Below are 19,836 nucleotides of genomic sequence, written 5' to 3'. Positions count from 1 at the left end.
AAAAAAAAAGATTTTATTTGCTATTTATCGGGGGAATCCCATTTTTTTTTACCGTTCAATATACGTTATCGTGCAACTCACCCTATCCCCCCTTTCTACTTTCTCTTATGACGTAATAAAAATAATATGACGTAATAAATTTTTCTCATTCATTCACTCTCACACACAAAAATAATCAGAAAAGAAAAAAAAAATTGATTTTTTGTAAATGATCGACACTCAGAATAGAAAAGTTGTTAAAAGGGTTGTTTAGATAAACCCTTTTTAAGGGAAAAGGTCGTGAGGGCGGCTACGAGGTGTGACGTTAACCACTTACCAAATAAAATGTTATTATTATTATTATCTGCCTACCTAATTCCGTTTTGTTGTAGTTCGGTCAACCTTTTTTTTTTCATTTATTAAATACTTTTTGATAAAAAACACGACACGTTAAAAATAAATTATTACTTTTTTCATTTCGGTAATTTTACGGCAATGGAAAACAATTTCCTTTTTTTTTTTGATTTTTCCGAAATATTTACCCCCCACTTCCTCGCCCCGACTCCTCGCCGGTATATCGGTAAATACTTTTCAAAAAAGTTTATTTTAAAGAAACAAACAGGCACAAAAGAGTGCAAGAGAGAGAGAGAGAGAGAGAGAGAGAGAGAGAGAGAGATCATTTAATTGTTTTTTTTTTTTTTAAATAATAATAATAATAAAATCGATTTCCGTTACTATTATTATTATTATTATCGAGTCGAAATGTGTGTGTGCGAATCAAAAATTAAAAAAAATCTTTATGACGTTTATACCTTACGACAATGAACGATAAATTAAATCCGATAAAGAAAAAAAAAATAATAATAATAATAACAAATAAATAAATAATCAATAAGGCCATCGAGTAAAAAATAAAAAACTCACCCCTTTATTTGTTAGCAACGGTTTTTTTTTTCCAAAACCCACCCCGGTGGTGTGTTTTTAAGTGTGTGTCTGTGTGTGTGTATTTACAAGAAAATAATTTTAGGGTTGTTTAAATCTCGCCATGTTTGCAATTTTTCTTCTCAAATCATTATCATAACACACGATGTAATAAATTTTATTAACTTTTCGATTGTAATTTTTTTTTTAAACAAACAAACAAACAAACAATCTGTTTGTTTGTTTAAATAATAAAAAAATTTTCCGATGAAGTTAATAAAAAAATAATAATAATAAAAATAACTTACCATTTTCGTCAATCGAATCCTAACCATAATCATCCTTCACACGTGAATTTTATTGTTACAGTGTTACCAACTGAAAATTTTACAATTTTTTTTTTTTTGCGGTAAAATGAAGTTGATTTTGTTTGTTTTGTTTTGTTTGTTTCGTATTTTTTTTTTGCGAGACAACATCAATCAAATTTTTTTTTGAAATCGTGGGTACTAAAAAATATAAAAAAAAAAAAAAATTTTAGAATTTTTTGTTTCGCCACACTAACCACGTACACAATTTTATCATTATTATTATTATTTATTACGTTTTTTTTTTTTAAATAAAACGATTTAACGAATGTTTTATAAAAAAAAAAAAAAAAAAAGAGAGAAAGGGAATCGTGTATCTAAATAATCAATTGTTGAAATTCCCTAATATATCTCCAGACAGAGGAGGATTCCAGGGTTACTGGAATGAATACACCTTTAAATATACATTTTTTTTAACATCAACATAATTTTTTTTTATCACCTGTCAAACATATTTGATGGGATCTAGTTTATGTTTTTGTTGTTGTTATTGTTAATAAACTATAACAACAATCTATTTATTATCTATTATAACAAATTATTCCAGGAGGAGGAGAAGGAGAAGGAGGAGGAAGAGGAAGAAGAGAAGCAAAAAAACGTGGATTTCGCACCTTTTTTTTTTTTTTTTTTTATTAAAACATTTCGATGGAAATCTACTCGTATCTTTTTTTTTTTTTTTTTGTAAATTATTCGTCGTCGGGTTGTTTGTTTGTTCGTTTGTTTGTCTGTCTTGTCTGAACACTCGAATTTACATGCATCGATAAATAATGATTCAGTCAATTGTCAAATATCTTTTACCAACTTCCTACAATAAAATTTAATTACTTCACTCGTGTGCATGCATCCGCCACTTGGTCATGCGATACATCTTTACCCTCCCTCCCCCTCCCCCCGCGAATTTCCTTACACTCATCCCCTAAAACTAAAATAAGACGACGATTTTTTTCCATAATAATAATAATAATTTCTCACGTCGGATAACGATTAAAAAGGAAAAAAAAAAAAAGGTGTTATGGGAGGAAAATAATCTCACCCTATGGGGACTTGTAGTAAGTTTCGTCGATTAATTATTATTATTATTATTATTTTTTGAAATTAAAGTGAATAATAATGATATAATTTAATCGGGGGATGGGGAGAAATTGATTCACGATGAATTTAATCTTTATTATTTTATCAATGTGGGTAGTTTGAATTTTTTTTCGTCGACTTTTCCTGCAGTGAGAATTTTCACTAAATAAATGCAGGTTCACTCCTACGGCGTGAAAAAAAAAAAAAAAAGTGAAATTAATTTAAATACGTAATAAAATCATTATCATTATTATTTGCTTTTATTAATAATAAAAGTGACGCGTATTACCAACCGGAAACGGTAACAAAAAAAATATAAAAAAAAATTTTTTAAGTTTAATTAGTTTTTTTTTTTTTTTGTAAATGGAGAAAAAAATAATACGAAAAAAAAAAGAAAAAAAATGTTATCAGTGTGATCCATCGCGGTCTCTATAGGTGTCGAATCCCTTAAATCACCCTGACAACGAACTAACTGGCAAGGGTTGAAATGAAATGAAAAAAAAAAAATCAAAAGAAAGAATTTGTGTTATCAAGAAATCGCAATCAAAGGTTCCATCTCAGTATGCTATAAAAATATCTTATCGTTAGTTTCCCTATTGAAATTTCTTTGCGGGAAACAAAAAATAATAAAAGAATAACAACAAAAACAACAACAACAACAACATAATTGCATTCGTTCTCGTTTGTTTTTGAAAACGAAAAACAAAAAACAATCTTCATGGGAAAATTGTAAAAACAAATTCAGTTTAAAAAAAATTGGCACAAATAAAATGGCGGAAATTTACAATAAACGTTTTTTCATCCTTTTTTTTTTTTTTTTTTAAAAATTAATAACTGTCTATATCTATTTAAAAAATGAACAAAAAAATATTTCAGACAAAAGAAGATAGAGAGAGAGAGAGAGAGAAAATAAAAGTAAAATGGTAGTAGTAGAAGTGGTAAAATGGTAGTTTTAAATGATAGACAGATTAAAATCGAAACGGGTTCGTTTTAATTTTTTTTTTTTTATATATAAAATCCCACAGCGGCGTTTTGTTGCGTGAGTGTGTGCGTGAGTGTGCGTGTGTGTGCGTGTACGTGTGCCGAAATTCGATCTTTTCAAACGACCGTTTATAAATAAATTAAGTCGATTACTATTTCAAAAAAAAATCGACTGATTTATACTTAATTTGACGTATTGACAATGAAATTATTATTATTATTATTAACTAAGGGCTACAAAAAAAAAAAAAAAGGTAATCAGACGATATTTTAATAATAAAACTATGACTATATATATATACCACACAAAAAACCACCTTATTATTATTATTATTATTCTTTCATCGGTAATATAATATTTTACAAAAAAAGGTTAATATATATTTATAATATTTATACAGTATAAATGTATCGATTCGTGCATTTTCGATTTCCTCTTTTTTTTTTTGTAATTAATTTTATGAATGAATTCAAAAAAAAAAAAACAATTAAAAATGCATTAACTAAATCTCAACATATTAGTTTTAAAACCCAATTTAAAAAAAAAAAAAAACGTGGCAGCAGGAGAAGGATTAAAGTTTTGTCAAAAAAAAAAAAAAATTGCGGTTTAAAAAAATCCCTAACCTTTCTTAACCCTCTTTTAAGAGAGAGAGAGAGAGAGAGAGTAAAACAACATTTTTTACGCCTCTCGACACCCACAAAATAATAATAATAATAATAATGTAAATTTGCGTATGTTTCGTAACCTCCTACAGCGTTTTAAAAAAAAAATTTATCAATTTTTAAAATCCCCGTTTTTTTCCATTTTGTTCCTTATTTTTCAACGCGAAAATTTTCCACAGGAAAATATCATAAATAATAATAATAATAGTGGTAGTGGTAGTGGTAGTAAAAAAAAAAAAAGAATCCCCGGTGATTTAAAAGATCCACTCGAAAAAAACTTTCTTCTAATGGGGCGTGTTTTAAAACATATTCAAGAGGTCAACATAACAAACAACAACAGGAAACGTTTCGCGTTTGATTTTCCCAGTAGCAGGAAACATTTTTCAAGTGTCTTCCAATTGTGTTTGTTCAAAAGATCATTTTTATATATATATAACAATCTTTTGTAAATTGTTACGTAATTCAAAAGAAATTATTATTATTATTATTACTATTATTATTATTATTATATTTTAATAGTTTTTTAAAAAAAAAACTTTTTTTCTCCCTATTATTATTATTATTATTATTTTTTATAATGGTAATTTCGAGCCACGCTTTTTTCCTTTCTTTCTTTCTTTCATTTTTTTTGTCATTATTATTATTATTAGTTTTGGAGTTTTTATGTAAAAAAAAAAAAAAAAAAAAGATTTTTTTTACAAAATTCTCCAGTTTATAATATCAATAGTTTATTATTATTATTATTATTATTATTACTGTTTGCAAAAGGTAATTGTTACGTCAATTTCAGGAGAGGGGAAATAAAAAACTTAACGTGAAGTGAACGACTGGAATTAAAACAAGAAATAAAAAAAGATAAGGTACGTGGTATTCAGGCACAGTCGTGTGGACAAAAAGCAGGTGGCCAGATGTTCGTCGAGGCGTGTGCCTAGAATAATATTGGTGACACTCCCCCCTTTCCCTCTGGAGAAATAAAAAAAAAAAAAAAAGCTGCTCTTATCTAATACATAAACAATTATTATTATTATTTTTTTTTTGGATTTGAAAAGTTTCGAAAAAAAAAAAAAGTATAACGCAGGTGATTTGTTTGTTTAATTTTATCGATCGCCATTTTTTATTTTTCTCCAGCGCGGTAATTTTTTCCAGCGAAAATAATAATAATAAGAATAATAATAATTGTAAAAGAAAAAAAAAACGATTCGTCGTCGCAAACGAATTTTTTTTATTAAAAACATTTTAATTAAAACAAAAATTTATTTTCCTTTATTCCGGAAATGATTCAGAGAACGAGAGAGAGAGAAAGAGAAAGAGAGAAAGAGAGAGAGAGAGAGGGAGAGAGAGAGAGAACAAACAAATCTGGAGAAAAAAAAAATTTTTTAATTAAATTTTTGATATCTTTTCAACTAAGTTTACAAGAGAAAAATTTTTTTTGTTTTTTTGAAATTTGAGAAAGTTAAAAAAAAAACTTTCCGGGGAAAATTTTAAAAAAAGGCGTAAAACCCTCCCCCCTCTTCCTTCCTGCCCCCCTCAAAAAAAGAAAAAATCAGGTTCTTTCCTTTCTATTTCCTGATACGTAGAATTTTAATATTAAAAAAAAAAAATTAAAAAAAGCTTCGAGAAGGCGACTGGAAAAAAAATATAAAAGAAAAAGTGGGCGGAGTTAAAAAATCCGTAAAATGATTTGATTGGTTAATAATCGTGGAATATATTTTAAAAGAGGGGGAAACGTGAAAACGAATTCTTTTTTTTTTTTTTTAGGGGGGTGTTAAAAATCAAAAGGAATCAGTTGAATTTTATCTTCGACGAAGGTAACACGTATATAAAAAAAAAAAATTTTTTTTTTCTCCAGTCGTTACGTTTAAATTTATTTCCAGCTGGGAAGTTTTGTTTCTCTTTATCTCTCTTCTCTCACACTCATTCTCTCTTTCTCTCTCTTTAATTTCATTATTATTATTATTATTATTGAAAAAAAAAGTTAATTAAGAGTGTGCGCGAGTGTATTATATCTATCTCTATCTATGTATCGGATTAACTAGGCGTCGAAGCCACGCTAAGACATGGTAGTTTTGTAAGTATCGACATTTTTTTCCTTTTTTTTCCTTTTTTCCAGCGAAAAGAACCGGAAAAAAAAATTGATTAATGAATGAATGAATGAATGAATGAATGAGTGAATGAATGATTGAATAAAAGGCGGAAAATTTATACGAAAAAAAAAGAAAACCCGATTTCCACGTACGTCCCCCAAAGAAATTTTATTGGCTTTTTTACTCGCGTTTGCGCTTGGAAAATTAAACAAATTGAAAAATGAATTTTTTCACATAATATTTTTTATGATTTATCCTAGTCTTTTTAAAATTCAAATTTAACATTTGCTTTTCGCACAAAGAAAAATTATTTTAATTTTTTTTTTTTTTTCGGTTGTTAAATTTAAAAAAAAAAAAAAAAAACGAAAAAAAATTTTATTGTTTCGTTTTTTTCGCGTTTCGGAAAATTTTTTTTTATTTTTTTGTTTGGGTTCTCCAGTTCGTACGTAAACGTCAAAATTGTTCAGGATTGTTATCAGGTACAGACACGATTCGATAAGAAAGAAAAAAAATTTGCTGTCGTTTTTTACAACTAACTAAAGAAAATTAATTTTTTTTTTTTTCTGAAAATTTCTTTCCGGAATTTTTTTTTTTGCGACGCGTTAGAAAATTTTATATGATTACTATTATTATTATTATTCCTTTGTAATTTTTTTCAAAAAAAAAAAAATGAATTTCAAGTTTTCCGTCAGTCATGTTTTAAATTATAAAAAATGTTTTCTTTAACAGACAAGAAAAAGTCTACTTTGTAATGAACCAAGGCTTTTCATCATCGTCGTCGTCAAGATTGCAATCCCGATCCAGGTTGCAAGAATGGGACATAAACGACACGAGCATACCCCAAGTAACGGAATTCGACACGTGGGAAGAATGGGCAAACGGTCACTGCAGGATGGTTTACCCTTCGAGTTGCGAAGAAGCAAAACGTCACACTTCCGGTTGGGCAATGAGAAACACGAATAATCACAACGTTCACATATTAAAAAAATCATGTCTCGGAGTATTGGTTTGCTCACAGAGATGCGTTTTACCCAACGGAGACGAAGTACATTTGAGGCCTGCTATTTGTGATAAAGCAAGGAAAAAACAACAAGGTATCGAATCGGTACTAATAAAAAAGAAAAAAAAAAAGGAAAATGGTTTTTTTTTGATTTCACGAGAAAAATTATTACTTTTTTATAGGAAAACCTTGTCCGAATCGACAATGTTTAGGAAGGCTCGAAGTATTAGCTTGTAGAGGACATTGCGGATATCCGGTCACGCATTTTTGGAGGCATACGGAACACGCAATTTTTTTCCAAGCGAAAGGTACTCACGATCATCCCCGACCGGAAGCCAAATCAACTTCCGAAGCTAGAAGAAGTTTGGGTGCCGGAAGGAGGGTGCGAGGTTTGGCAGTGATACTCGCACGAGAAACCGCTATGGGTAGCAAAGTAAGCAACTAAAAAAATTTCCTTTTTTTTAAAATAAATTTTCCGCAAAAAAAAAAAAAGATGCGAGTAAATTTCATATTGTTTTTCAGATAATGTCTTTAAGGGAGGGAAAAGTTTCGGAATCCGGTCACAGATTGCAAAATTCATCCATGAAACCCATGCTATGTTCGAGTCATCAACCTCCTCCACCGCCTTTGATATCGGATAATAATAACAAAGACTCTTGTTCGTGTTCACCCTTCGATTGCATATGCAGTGATTTTATCAATCAAGTACAGTCCTACCAACAATTTACGAATCATTCATCGTCATTAAACGGCTACGATACTTCCCATTATTCTCACACGCTAGGAGGAGGAGGGGGAGGGGGAGGAGAACAAAGTTCAAACGGTTACTACAACGCTAGTCAAAATAACGATATGCTTGTTCAATCCTGCCAAGATTTTCCATCTTTTCACGGTGATTTATTTCAACCCGAAGAAATATTTCAATTGGATCAACCGTTGAGGCCTTCGGATCAAGAACAAACAAATTGCGAAAGGTCACCGACAATCATATTAGATCTCGGAAACGGAACGAATGAAAAAAATTCCGTCAAATTCGAACAGGAAGGAATTTGGACGAATCAAAATCAATTAGGAATAGCAGACGACGGAAGTAGTAACGATTGCACGCGTTATTCTAATCTATCACCCAATTCAAACGTTTTTCAACAATTTTCAACGGATTTTAATAAATTTCAAGATTACCAAGAGTATTATAATAACAACAACAACCACAATCATAACGAAAGCTTTAAATCTGTGGAAAATTACGACGGACGAGAAAATTTACAATTTTTCTACAGTAATAATAATAATAATAATAATAATGTTCCTTGTGAAAAATATAAAAACGTTGTACCAAATTTTATAAATTCGGAAATCGATGGTCGTAATTTGTGTTTTACCTCACCCGCGGATACAAATCTAACAAATTCAGATTGTCGAGGGGATTATAGGTATTTATCTACGACGGAAGAAATGAGACAAGAAGAGTTTCCGGTTACGTCGGAAAACGATTGTAAATTAGACGTTAAAAATTATTCAAACGATTATGGGATTTTCCAAGACGTTATGCCGATCCAGGATAATTTCAACGATTATTATTCTTATACGGTAAATAATAAAATATGTGATAATTTCGAACCTGTTTCCGGTGAAGAAAAAACAGTGACGCAATCCTATTATTTTTTCGATTACGGAATTGATTCGAGACCGGAAATGAATCCGACAAACAATTCATCCTACTATCAATCCCACCAACACCAAATATTTCACAACAATCAATCATCTCATTTTCAACATGGTGGATCGAATTAAATAATTTTTTTTTTTTTTTTATCGAAAAAATTGAAAATCGGAAAATTAAAAAAAAATAAAAAAAGCTTTAAACCAAAAAAATTTGTAAATCTTTTTACGATTTACCTTATTTTGTTTGTTTTCCCTTTTCTCCTTTCTCTCCTTTTCTTCCACACTTTCTCTTAACTTTCTTTTTTCCTCTTTATTTTCTTTTTTCATTTATTCTCTCCTATGTGTGATAAAATAAAAAAAAACAAATTAATTAAAAAAATCTTTCACTTTTTTTTTTTTTTAAATTTATATTTACGAAAGATATACAATAAACGCAATTTATTATTATTATTATTATTATTATATTATTATTATTATTATTATTATTTATAAATTTTTTTTTCTTTTTTTTTTTAAATAAATTTTATAAATTTTATTTGTGCAAAAATACATTTTTTTCAATTTTTTTTTTATTATAAATTTTTCCCACGTATTTTATTTTTTTTTTAAAAAGCAAAAATAATGATGATAATAATAATAATAATAATAATAATAACGATGATGATAATAATATTAATAATCTGAACGTCTGATTCGTTCGTAATGAACGCATTTACGCAATCCTACGCAAAAAATTTTATAAAAGTAAAGAATTTATTTCAAACTTTATTATTATCATTATTATCATTATCATTACTATTATTATTATTATTATTATTATAACGTAAATTAATAAAATTCGTTACGTTTGTTCGATTAACGTTTTTTTTTTTTTTTAATGTTTTTTGGGACCTTAAATTTATCAAAAGTAAGTAAAAAAAAAAAAAAAAAAAAAAAAAAGGGAAATGACGCAGGGAAAATAATTCACTTCCGGTAAAAAAAAAAAAAAAAAAAAAAAAAATTTTTTTTAAATTTATTTTTCCCCGGAAAACGAGAGTCGCGTAAAAATTTTTACATTTTTTTTTTTTTTATTAATGGGAAGAACGAAACCGACATCATGAGATTTCTTTTTTCCATCATCATTTTCCACAAGTAAAAAAAATTCAAATGATAATAATAATAATAATAATAATTTAGAATATGAAAATTTTAAATCGAAAAATTTTCTTTCTTTCTTTCCACGCTCCCTCAAAAATTTTCTCACTTTTTTTTTTTTTTAACCAAACAAAGCATTGATAAAAACAAAACATTTTCGCAACACATATTTAGACTAGATTTTGTATATAAAAAAATAATTTCGAATAATTTTTTTTATCCTATAAAAAAACTCACAAACGCGCTTTTCTCTCTCTCTCTCTCTCTCTCTCTCTCTGTCTTTGTCTCTCTCTTTCTCTCCGATTATAAATGCACACTTTTCCAAAACACGGAGTCAACGTGAAAATTTTTAACGAAACGGACAAATTTAATTTAAATCATTAAACTCGCGTAAATATAAAATTAAAAAAAAAAAAATGGCGGAAACGCCGCGAAAATTCCTAAGAAAAAAACTCTCGTCGTATTAAATTTATATTATTAATAATAATAATAATAAGTATTTTATTACCGTAATAATAAAAGGGTTTCTTTCTTTCTTTTTCTTTTTCTTTCTATCCTTTTTCAATTCGAATTTTCGTAATAATCATAATGATAATTATTATTGTTTTTAAATACTGACCCTAAAAAAAACAACAAAAAAAAAATAAAAATCACTCGTAATTGTGCTTATTTATTAATTTATATATATATATATATATATACACACGTAGCAGTACTTTGGCGCGCACAAACACACACACTCACGCACACGCACGTGCAAACGCTTACACGTGTGTTTTAAATGTAATAAAAAAAATAAAGAGAAAGAAATAGAAAGAAATTGAAAGTTGAAAAGAAAAAGAAAAACTCAAAGTTTTTTTTTTTTTGATTCATTCTTTCCATATAAGGCATTTAATAATTTTTATGTATATATATATATATATATATTTATGTATGTATGTATGTACGTTTATTATTTGTTAATTATTACCTAATAAAAAATATTTTCGTGGCTTTATTATTATTATTATTATTATTATTATTATTATTATTATTAATCTGTCTTTTTCTTGTTTTTTGTTGTGTTTTTCTTGTGTTTTCTTTCCCCCCCCCCCTATCATTCCGTTTCTTCTTTTTCTTTTTCCTTTTCTTCTTCTTCTTCATCTTCTTCTCCTTCCAGGAATTCCGTTTTGACCTTTGTCGGATTATTTATTAAATAATTACTGAATTGACTCGTAGTAACAACGCAACTTTTGCTCATGTCAACGGGTTTTTGACACGTTGACATTTCCATCGAACGGGGTAAGTAATAACTTCCGGACGACGATTGATGACTGTTTTTAGACGTTGTATCCTTCACTAAAACGACCGGCCTCACTTTGACCCTGTAAAATTTCGTTCCCTTCGGTACTTTGTAACGATTTTCAGACTGGAAAAAAAAAAAAAAAAAAAAAAACAAATTGATGAATGTAACTTATTATTAGTTTCATAAGCATCGATGGTTGTCTATGTAAATCATTACTTTTTTGGCGTGACAGTATTCCTTGTCGAAAACTTCGGCAAAGCAATAAATCCGTCTCGGAGACCCGTCGGAACTCGGTCGAAGTCCCAAACTATCCAAGCAATCCGAGTGTAAAAAATACAAAGTGGACGATTCTTGGAGTATCGTGTAATTAGAATATTCCACGTTCCAAATGACTAAAACGGCATCTCCGACGCTGCACGACGTTACGCTTATTTTACCTTGGTGAACTTTAGACTGAAAAAAAAATAAAGTTCGAATTGTTTTTCTTCTTTCTTTAAACAAAATCATAACAAATCTTTAATAATAATTAATCTCACTTTTTTCTCCCTTAAACTTGTCGATTCGCTATAAACGCTGGAGTCAGGACTCGTGCCAATGTCTTTACTGGTTACGTCCCTGAAAAAAAAAATAAAAATTATTTTCCAATTCCTGTTATTTCCAATCAAAACAAACAAACATTATTATCATTAGCATTCGTTGTGTGCATTTTACAATTTGGCGCCAAAATTTAAAAAAAAAAAAATTACAATCACGTCTAATTACAAAAACATTCTACTATTAAAAAGCAATTTAATAAATATATATTATTAATTAATAATTTTTTAATGTTTTAAAAATAAAATGGCTGATGAAAGTGCAAAAAAAAAAAAAAAAAAGTTAAAAAAAAAAGCTCAACATCTCTAACTCACGTAACAGGCAAAACAGCAATTGATTCAGACATATCGTGAACATGCCTTATTCCTTCCGCCCCTCCCGCTCCTTTCAATTTCCGCTTATCCAATTGACTCGCCAAAAACATGTTTTCCTTTTCCAAAACATCGATTTTAGCAAGAAGTGGATCCACCGTTCCAGCTCCTGGACAACTCCTGTTTACACACACACACACACATTTAAAAATTAATATTTTTTTTTTTTAAAATTCAAGAGAAAAAAGTGGGGGGAGGGGGGGAAAAAACTTACGCAGTTCTTATGTGTTCTCCATCCGTTAATAGTTTTATCGTGTTTCGATGTCTCTGACACTCCGTCATCAAAGCATCTTGACGAGTTAACAACATGTCTATTTGATTATTTTTTTCCGACAGAGCTTTATTAACGGCTTCTTCCAGCCATATTTGTTTTTCCTCTTCGAATTTCGTCTTCTCCGAATTGAATTCTTCCATCAAACGTAATTTAATATTTTCCTTTTCCGTTTCGATCGCTTCCTGTATGGCTTTTTCATTTTCCAAATCGATCCCAACCTTCGGATTTTCCGAAACGGAATCCGTGCTCGTTATACCTACGACGTCTATTTTCTAAAAGGAAAAAATGATGGATTTGTAATTATTATTATTATTATTATTATTATTATTTTCTAATTAAATGATTAAACGTCAATTTAAAAATTACTTCTACTTTTTCTAAACTAGAATCGCTTGTTAAATTTTTTTCCGCGTGTGCCGCCGACATGAGTTTAAATCTACTTCTAAGACTTTCTATTTCCGCTTTGTACTCTGCAGTTAATTTTTCCGTCGCTTCTTTCACGGCTTTTTTTTCCTTTTCTTCCGCTTCCTCGGCCATTTCCGCCCTCAATTCGCTTATTTTAATATTTAAATCCGAAACGTATTTTTCACGCAATTCATCACCATCGATCCCTTGTTTGCTTGTTTCTTTTTTCTCCGCGAACGAAGCTTCCAATTCTTCGATTTTTTTATTATGATTATTAATGAGATTTTCTCTTTCTTCTTTAATCAACCTCGAGCTTTCCTCCTGTTCGACAAATGCCATCATCGTACAAAAAAATAATAAAAAATTTTTTTTTTCCGGTACAAATCAAACCCAATAATTACCTTCACGTGATTTATTAAATCTTCGTATTCGGTTATTTTACTATTTAATTTCTCCGTTATCGACTCAATGGCTTCCGCCTTTTCTTTGACGGCTTCATCGAGTTTCGCTTTCAATTCTTCACATAATATTCGTTTGATGTTTAAATTATTACTCAAATCCCTTTTATCATTTTCCGCATCTTCTAAAATATCCTTTAACCTATTTAAATTTTTTTCGCTCGCCTCTAAAAGACTTCCTTTTTCTTCTAAAACCTAATAATAATAACAATAAAAGAAAATGCACACGTTTACTAACACGTAAAAAAAAAAAAAAAAAAAAAAAAAAAATAAGAAGAAGAAAGCAAAAGGAAAAAAAAAAAATTCTTAAAAAAACCTTTTTCAACGATTCGATTTCGGAATTCCTCGAACCTACGACTTCTTCCAGGTTTTTATTAATTATTTCGACTTCTTCGGAATACCTTTGAGTCAACTGGGAAACGCGAATTTGTATATCTTTAACTAAACTTAATATTATTTCCCTATCAGTCAGTGATTGCGATTTCATTTCAACGAGTTCCGTTTTTAAATAAATTGCCGTTTCGTTAGCCAATTTTCCAGCCTCGCTAAGATGAAGTTTTAACGTTTCCACTTCTTCCTTCTTATCCATCACATTTTCCTTTAAAAATAAATAAATAATTTTTATGTTAAATAAAACCTTTTTTTTTTGTTAAAAAGATAAACAAATTTATTAATTACTACGTTAGTTTTTAATGCGAAACTAACCTCTAATGTTTGTTCATCGATTGAAGTTTTTACTTTTATCGGACTGTGACATACTTTTTCGAATTCTTCCGTATCCGTTTCCGATTCTAAATCCCTTTAAACGGAAAAAAAAAATTATTCTTAGATGAATATTGAATGGGAAAAAATATATAAAATTTCTTTAGTCATTATTTTCCTCACCTTTCATTTTTACTATTTGAAATTTTCTCACTTTCGGATTCAGAGGGTTGCAGTAGAGTTTTGTCTAATTTCGATCCGAGTCCAACTTCGGTCACGGCAACAACCAATTGTTTTTCGACCGGATCGTTTTCTTTAATATTCAAAGGTTTTTCATCTGACATTGATTTGGTGAGAAACATTTGAGCGATGCTTGATAATTTTGTTACAGAGAGACTCATTGATAATTCAGGCAGGTACAATCGTAAATCTTCCATGTCTTTTGTAGTCAACTGAAAAAAAGTCAACAAACAAATTTTTTTTTTTTTTTTTTTTTTTTTTCAGTACGAAAAAAATTTCATTTTTATAAAAGAATTTAATCGATCATTTACTTGCGGCAATGAAACATCGAAAGGTGCGGGAGCTTGAGTGGCAAAAGGAGGAGGGTTATCTTCGAAACCGGGGAAAAGAGATTGAAGAAAGTGACCTTCGAACTGAGATTGAAAATCTTTACGTTTTTCATATTCTTCATTGTACACAGCCAATAATCTACAGCTCATATCGCTCGCCCACTGTATATAAAAAAAAAAAAAAAAAAAAAATTGAAAAAGTTATCATCCATTTTTAAAAAAAAATAATGAATATTATAAATTATATTACTTACGCACCGATAAAAAAGCTTGAGAGAAAGTTCTTCGTCTGACAACCTCACTCACTGCAGACACATAAACTTGAGGAGTCCTTTGAACTTGACGAGTAATTTCCAAATATCTTCTTAATCGTTTTAAATTACCATTATATATCATTAATTTATTACTAACATCAGATATTAAATTTTCAGCATACATAACCCATCTAAATAATAATAATAATAATAATAAGTAATTAATTTGGGTAACTTAATTTAAAAATTCTTTTTCAAAAATATAAATATTTATTTATTTATTTATTTATTTTTTTTTTGGTAAAACAAATATTTACCCAAGTCTGTGATATAAATTAATACTAAGTTCTTCTTTTGCCTTTGTACATCGCCTCCTAATATCTCGCAGTTTATGCTGATTATATAACATGACAAGCAATTGTTTGCGATGAGAATCACATAAATCAGGCAAGATGGAGGGATCTTTAAGTGAATTAGCTCGAGTTTGATTTTGTTGAAATGCTGCCGCGAGATCAGTTTGTTCTTGAACGATTTTTTTCGTTTCTATCATGAGCTGCTCGAGTCCGAACAATCTCTCCTCCAATCCTTTGATTTCTTTCATTTCGCTCTTATCCGCCGTTATCAGAGTCGTTTCAACTTCTTTAATTAAAGCTTCTAAAACTTTTAAGTCAAATTGTTCCAAGCCCTTTTGTGCTTGTTCTGCAACTTGTTCTAAACTACTTTGATTATCAGCCGTTGCAATCCACATGAGAAGAGTCATAGCACCAACTTTTTTAGATTCATCCTCGCTTAAGAAATCTTCAGTCCCTTTCATTTTAATTTTTTCATCGGATTCTTCAAATTTTTTCTTTTCTTCAGGTGAATAAAAACTTAAGGCATTACCAATGAGGGGATCAAGAATGGGAATTTTGGCTAAAACTTGTAAATCACTGCTAAAACTTATAATAATAATAATAAAAAAAAAAAAATTATTAAATTTCAAATAATTAATAAAAAATTTAATAAAAATAAATCGGTGTAAATATTTACTTTTGTAACATTTCCAAATTTTCATCTCTACTTTCAAGGTATTGTCTATAATTTTGTTCAAACATTTCACTTTTCATTTTAAAAGCTGTAGTTAAATCTTCTAAATTGGCAACTGCAGCTGCCCATCCCTGCTGCTGCAAATGTTGATCATGAACCAAGCTTTCACATATTTGAGTATGTTCTCTAGCTAATTCGCAAAACTGTTGAGCAATTTGTGTTCTTTTGCCAACCGTATCATAAGCAGCCGGCATGGCCAATGAATTTTCAACCATTTCTTTCATATCTGAATCTGGAAAAAGTGAAAAAAAAAAAAAAAAAAATTTTATTTTGTTCCTTTTCCATAACATAAAATTTATTCAATGAATAGTTTTGTTTAAAGAAAATTTTCTTATTGTTAAAGTATAAAAATAAACTTGAATGAATGGTAAAAGCAACATATATGTAATCAATTCTAAGCAGAAATCAATTTTATTTAAAAATTAATACTTTTAATTTTATTCGTCATCTAAATCTAAAATCTACATTTTTATGGGATTATCATTATTATTATTATTATTATCAGATGTAATATTCTTACCTGATCCATAATCAATACTTGGAGAAGGTGGTTTGGCATTTTCTAATGTACATTTACTAAATAAAAAAATAGGATTGGTGTCAGTTCCTGCTGAATAACTGCAAACCTTAACGCTAGGATCAAGACACTCTCCGCCACTGACTAATAGCACTTGTTTATCCACTGGTATCTTGCATGATTTTTCAATAACATCCTTTAACTGCTCAACACTTTCCAATGCCAGGTTCATTTCAAAGGTCATCATGGTACCTGTGTCCACTTGAAATATGTACAGCATGATGCCGTTCTCCCTTTTGGGAGCCACCACTGCATAGGTCCCTATCTACCCAAAATACTGTTCTCTGTAAAACGAAAAAATTATTTTCTTATCAATTATTAAAAAGACTCTGCATGATTACTTTTTTTTTTTTTTTTTTTTTTTTTAAATTTATTTTTTTAATTTAAACAAAAATTAATATTTCATAATATTTCACGTCAAACTGACACGAAAAAAAAAAAAATTTTAAGAAAAACAAAGTTTTTCAAAGGCCAAAACAAAGTATGAGAGAACAAAGGATGGAATTGATTCAAAAATTTTTTGAATGTCAGTCAGTTTTGTAATTGTTTATAACTATTCTATGTCATTACCAAAAAAAAACAATTTGATTCTATTGAAAATAATTATTTATAATTACCCAGGTTTCTTACGTCTACATAAAAACAGTTTTTAAATAAAAAACTCATTTTCACTTCCTAACAATAATGGCGGACTACAGCTGTTTTCATAGAATTCACTCAGCGAGCACCTGAAAGGCAAGTTTTAAAGTGACGTCATTTGACATTTAATGACGTTAATAAAAAATCTCTGCGCTTAGAATAGGCATGAGTCTTCTGCAACACTGACGTGGATGTAAACAAATAAGTTGAACTTTATTCGTTACATTTGAATTCAAAGTCCGATATTTGTTTGTGTTGAATTAATGCAAAAAACATTTTTTTCAATAAACTATGCCGTCGGCCTTAGGTAGCAAAAATGGGTTGTTGGCGAGGGTTAATTTTCCCTTATATTCCGTTCAAATGCTGACAAGCAGGCACGTTTTAGTAGCTGGTGGTGGAGGTTCATCTAAAACTGGCGTAGCAAATGGATTCGTAAGTACTGAAGTTATGATTTTTAATAACAATAATATTATGTTCGAAATATCACATTCAACAATTATTATTTTTTTTTTTTTTTTTTATAAAATAAAATTTTAATTTTAAATTTATATTATTGACCTTATTGTATGCAAATATTAAATTATCATTTGCATTATCACTATCATTATTTTTTTAAAAAAAAAATAACCATATTATCATATGTTATGTTGCAATAAATTTATAAAAAACCCAATTGAACATTGTTTTATTAGCAATGCTTCTTCAAAATTAATCACAGTCGAAATAATCATTACTTTTTTTTTATTTTTTAGGAAGTTTTTGAAATTTATCATGATGGCTATTGTTTTATAGCAGAAGAAGTTTTAAGACATGAAACAGGTCCGAATGTAGTTATGAATTGCACTGTGCACAGCACGGAAAATCGTACTTATTTAGCTTCCGGACAAGAAAGCCATTGTCAATTATATTCAGTAGATATGTCAATTTCAGAATCGAAAAAAAATAAAAAAGAAAATAAAGAAAATTCGAGTGTGAAAAATAGGAAAAAAAATGATGATGGTAAAACATCGAATGAGTCATCAAATGATATTAATTCAATATCTAAAGTTTTAACATTTAAATTAAAATCATTGGATAGCATACAAACTGATTTCAGGTAAACATTAATTTAACCTTGGTAGAAACGACGCATGATGACAGAAAATTTATTACAATCGAGTACATTAATAAATGCAAAATTTTTTAAATGTTATGTTTTGTAGTAAAAATGAACCATTACAAAAAGTAGTTAGGATATCGAGTAAAGGCCAATACATAGCGACAGCAGGTACAGATGGACATGTTAGGGTTTGGAAATTTCCACAGCTTAAAAAAGTCACAGATATAAAAGCTCATACAAAAGAAGTAGATGATTTAGATATAAACAGGAAAGAAACACAGGTAGTAAATCGCTATCAAGTCGAATAATAATAATAATAATAATGATAAAAAACATGACATAAATATCGAATATTGTATTGTTGTTTACTCGCAGTTGATTAGCTTGTCCAAAGATGGAAAAGCCATAATGTGGGATATATCGAGTGGGAAAAAAATCCACGAATTAACCTGGGAACCACCTCAGGGTTGTAAATACATGTATAAACGTTGTCGATTCGGAGTAGTGGAAGAAGACAAAGATAAAAGTAGATTATTTATATTGACAAATCCTGTTGGCCACCTGGGAAAATTAAAAGCTTATTTACAATTGTGGGATGCTGAGAGTGGGAATTTAGTGAAATTAACGTCATTCACGGAAAACGTTTCATCGTTGGCCGTCAGGGATGACGGTCGATTCGTTGCCGTCGGTACAATGTTTAGCGGAAGCGTTGAAATATTTATTTCGTTCAGTTTACAGGTACATTTAAAGACCTTTTTTTTTAACCTACGTCACGTGTCACGAACTAAATCCCCTTTCTTTTTTTTTCAATTCGCAGAGAGTTTTGCGCGTCAACGGTGCTCACAACATGTTCATTACCGGTTTAGAATTTTTACCCGTAACAAGTGACCTTATATCAGTCACGTCAAATGCTGAAGCAGCCGTGATAAGCGTTTCGGTTGACAATCGCGTGTGCATACACACTCTTTATCACAGACGTAAGTACGCGCACGCACAATTTCTTACGCACGAAATACCAAAAAAAAAAAATTCATTCATTCATTCATACAATTTTCCCTTTTTTTTTTTTTTCTTTCAGGTTTCATACCTTCTTGGCTTGCCATAACATTAATCGTCATAACATTATTTTTTACGTTTGTCATATGCAGCATTATCGGGCTATGATTGGTAAAAATGCAATTTTTACAAAAAAAATTTTATCGCAATTTAATAAAGGAAATAAAACATAAAGAGAGAAAGAGAGAGAGAGAAAAAAGAAAAGAAAAGAAAAGAAAAATGAAAATTCCAACAGCGATCACCGATTTGAATTTGGAATTTTTTTTTTTTTTAACTTTTTCTTTCCCCCTCCCCCCTCCCTCCCCCCTTCGCAAAACCTGTAAATGTGTAAATTTTATTATTATTATTATTATTATTATTATTATCATTTTTTAAATTTCTTTTGCTTAACATCAAAAGCACGCACAGGAGAAATTTTTTTTTTTTTTTGTTTTTTTGTTCATAATTCGAGTAATAAGCCGCCATTAATAAAAAAAAAAATTATAATTTTGTGTGTTTTTTCTTTGTTTTTTTTTTTTTTTTTTGTTTTGTTGCTTAAAATTTATTTGTATTTTTTTTTTTTTATTGTAAATAATGAGAGTGTAATGCATATAAATTATTGTTT

The 19,836-nt window shown here is 29.1% G+C and overlaps 3 protein-coding genes across 3 annotated transcripts; 2 read left to right on the top strand and 1 right to left on the bottom strand.

Annotated features, from left to right (window-relative positions):
- Positions 1-6,815: 6,815 nt before the first annotated feature.
- On the top strand, positions 6,816-8,858 carry Phum_PHUM436840 (transcription factor glial cells missing, putative; the record flags this gene model as incomplete). Its single annotated transcript, XM_002429468.1, has 3 exons — positions 6,816-7,158; positions 7,247-7,497; positions 7,587-8,858. 3 exons carry the CDS (start codon positions 6,816-6,818, stop codon positions 8,856-8,858), a joined length of 1,866 nt encoding a protein of 621 aa, XP_002429513.1.
- Positions 8,859-10,959: 2,101 nt separating this feature from the next.
- On the bottom strand, positions 10,960-16,658 carry Phum_PHUM436830 (protein NUF1, putative; the record flags this gene model as incomplete). The annotated part of the gene is made up of 14 exons (XM_002429467.1): positions 10,960-11,271; positions 11,365-11,601; positions 11,685-11,763; positions 12,057-12,233; positions 12,328-12,659; positions 12,754-13,113; positions 13,194-13,445; positions 13,567-13,887; positions 14,255-14,404; positions 14,504-14,683; positions 14,780-14,966; positions 15,093-15,713; positions 15,805-16,093; positions 16,382-16,658. The coding sequence occupies 14 exons, from the start codon at positions 16,656-16,658 to the stop codon at positions 10,960-10,962; spliced, it is 3,774 nt and encodes a 1,257-aa protein (XP_002429512.1).
- A 710-nt stretch (positions 16,659-17,368) lies between these two features.
- Positions 17,369-19,340, top strand: Phum_PHUM436820 (Prolactin regulatory element-binding protein, putative; the record flags this gene model as incomplete). Its single annotated transcript, XM_002429466.1, has 5 exons — positions 17,369-17,509; positions 17,830-17,988; positions 18,552-18,914; positions 18,994-19,153; positions 19,255-19,340. The coding sequence occupies 5 exons, from the start codon at positions 17,369-17,371 to the stop codon at positions 19,338-19,340; spliced, it is 909 nt and encodes a 302-aa protein (XP_002429511.1).
- Positions 19,341-19,836: the final 496 nt, after the last annotated feature.

This window comes from Pediculus humanus, genomic scaffold (genome assembly GCF_000006295.1).
Source record: "Pediculus humanus corporis 1103172108206 genomic scaffold, whole genome shotgun sequence".
Taxonomy (NCBI): Eukaryota; Metazoa; Arthropoda; class Insecta; order Psocodea; family Pediculidae; genus Pediculus; species Pediculus humanus.
This window is presented reverse-complemented; position numbering and strand designations above follow the sequence as displayed.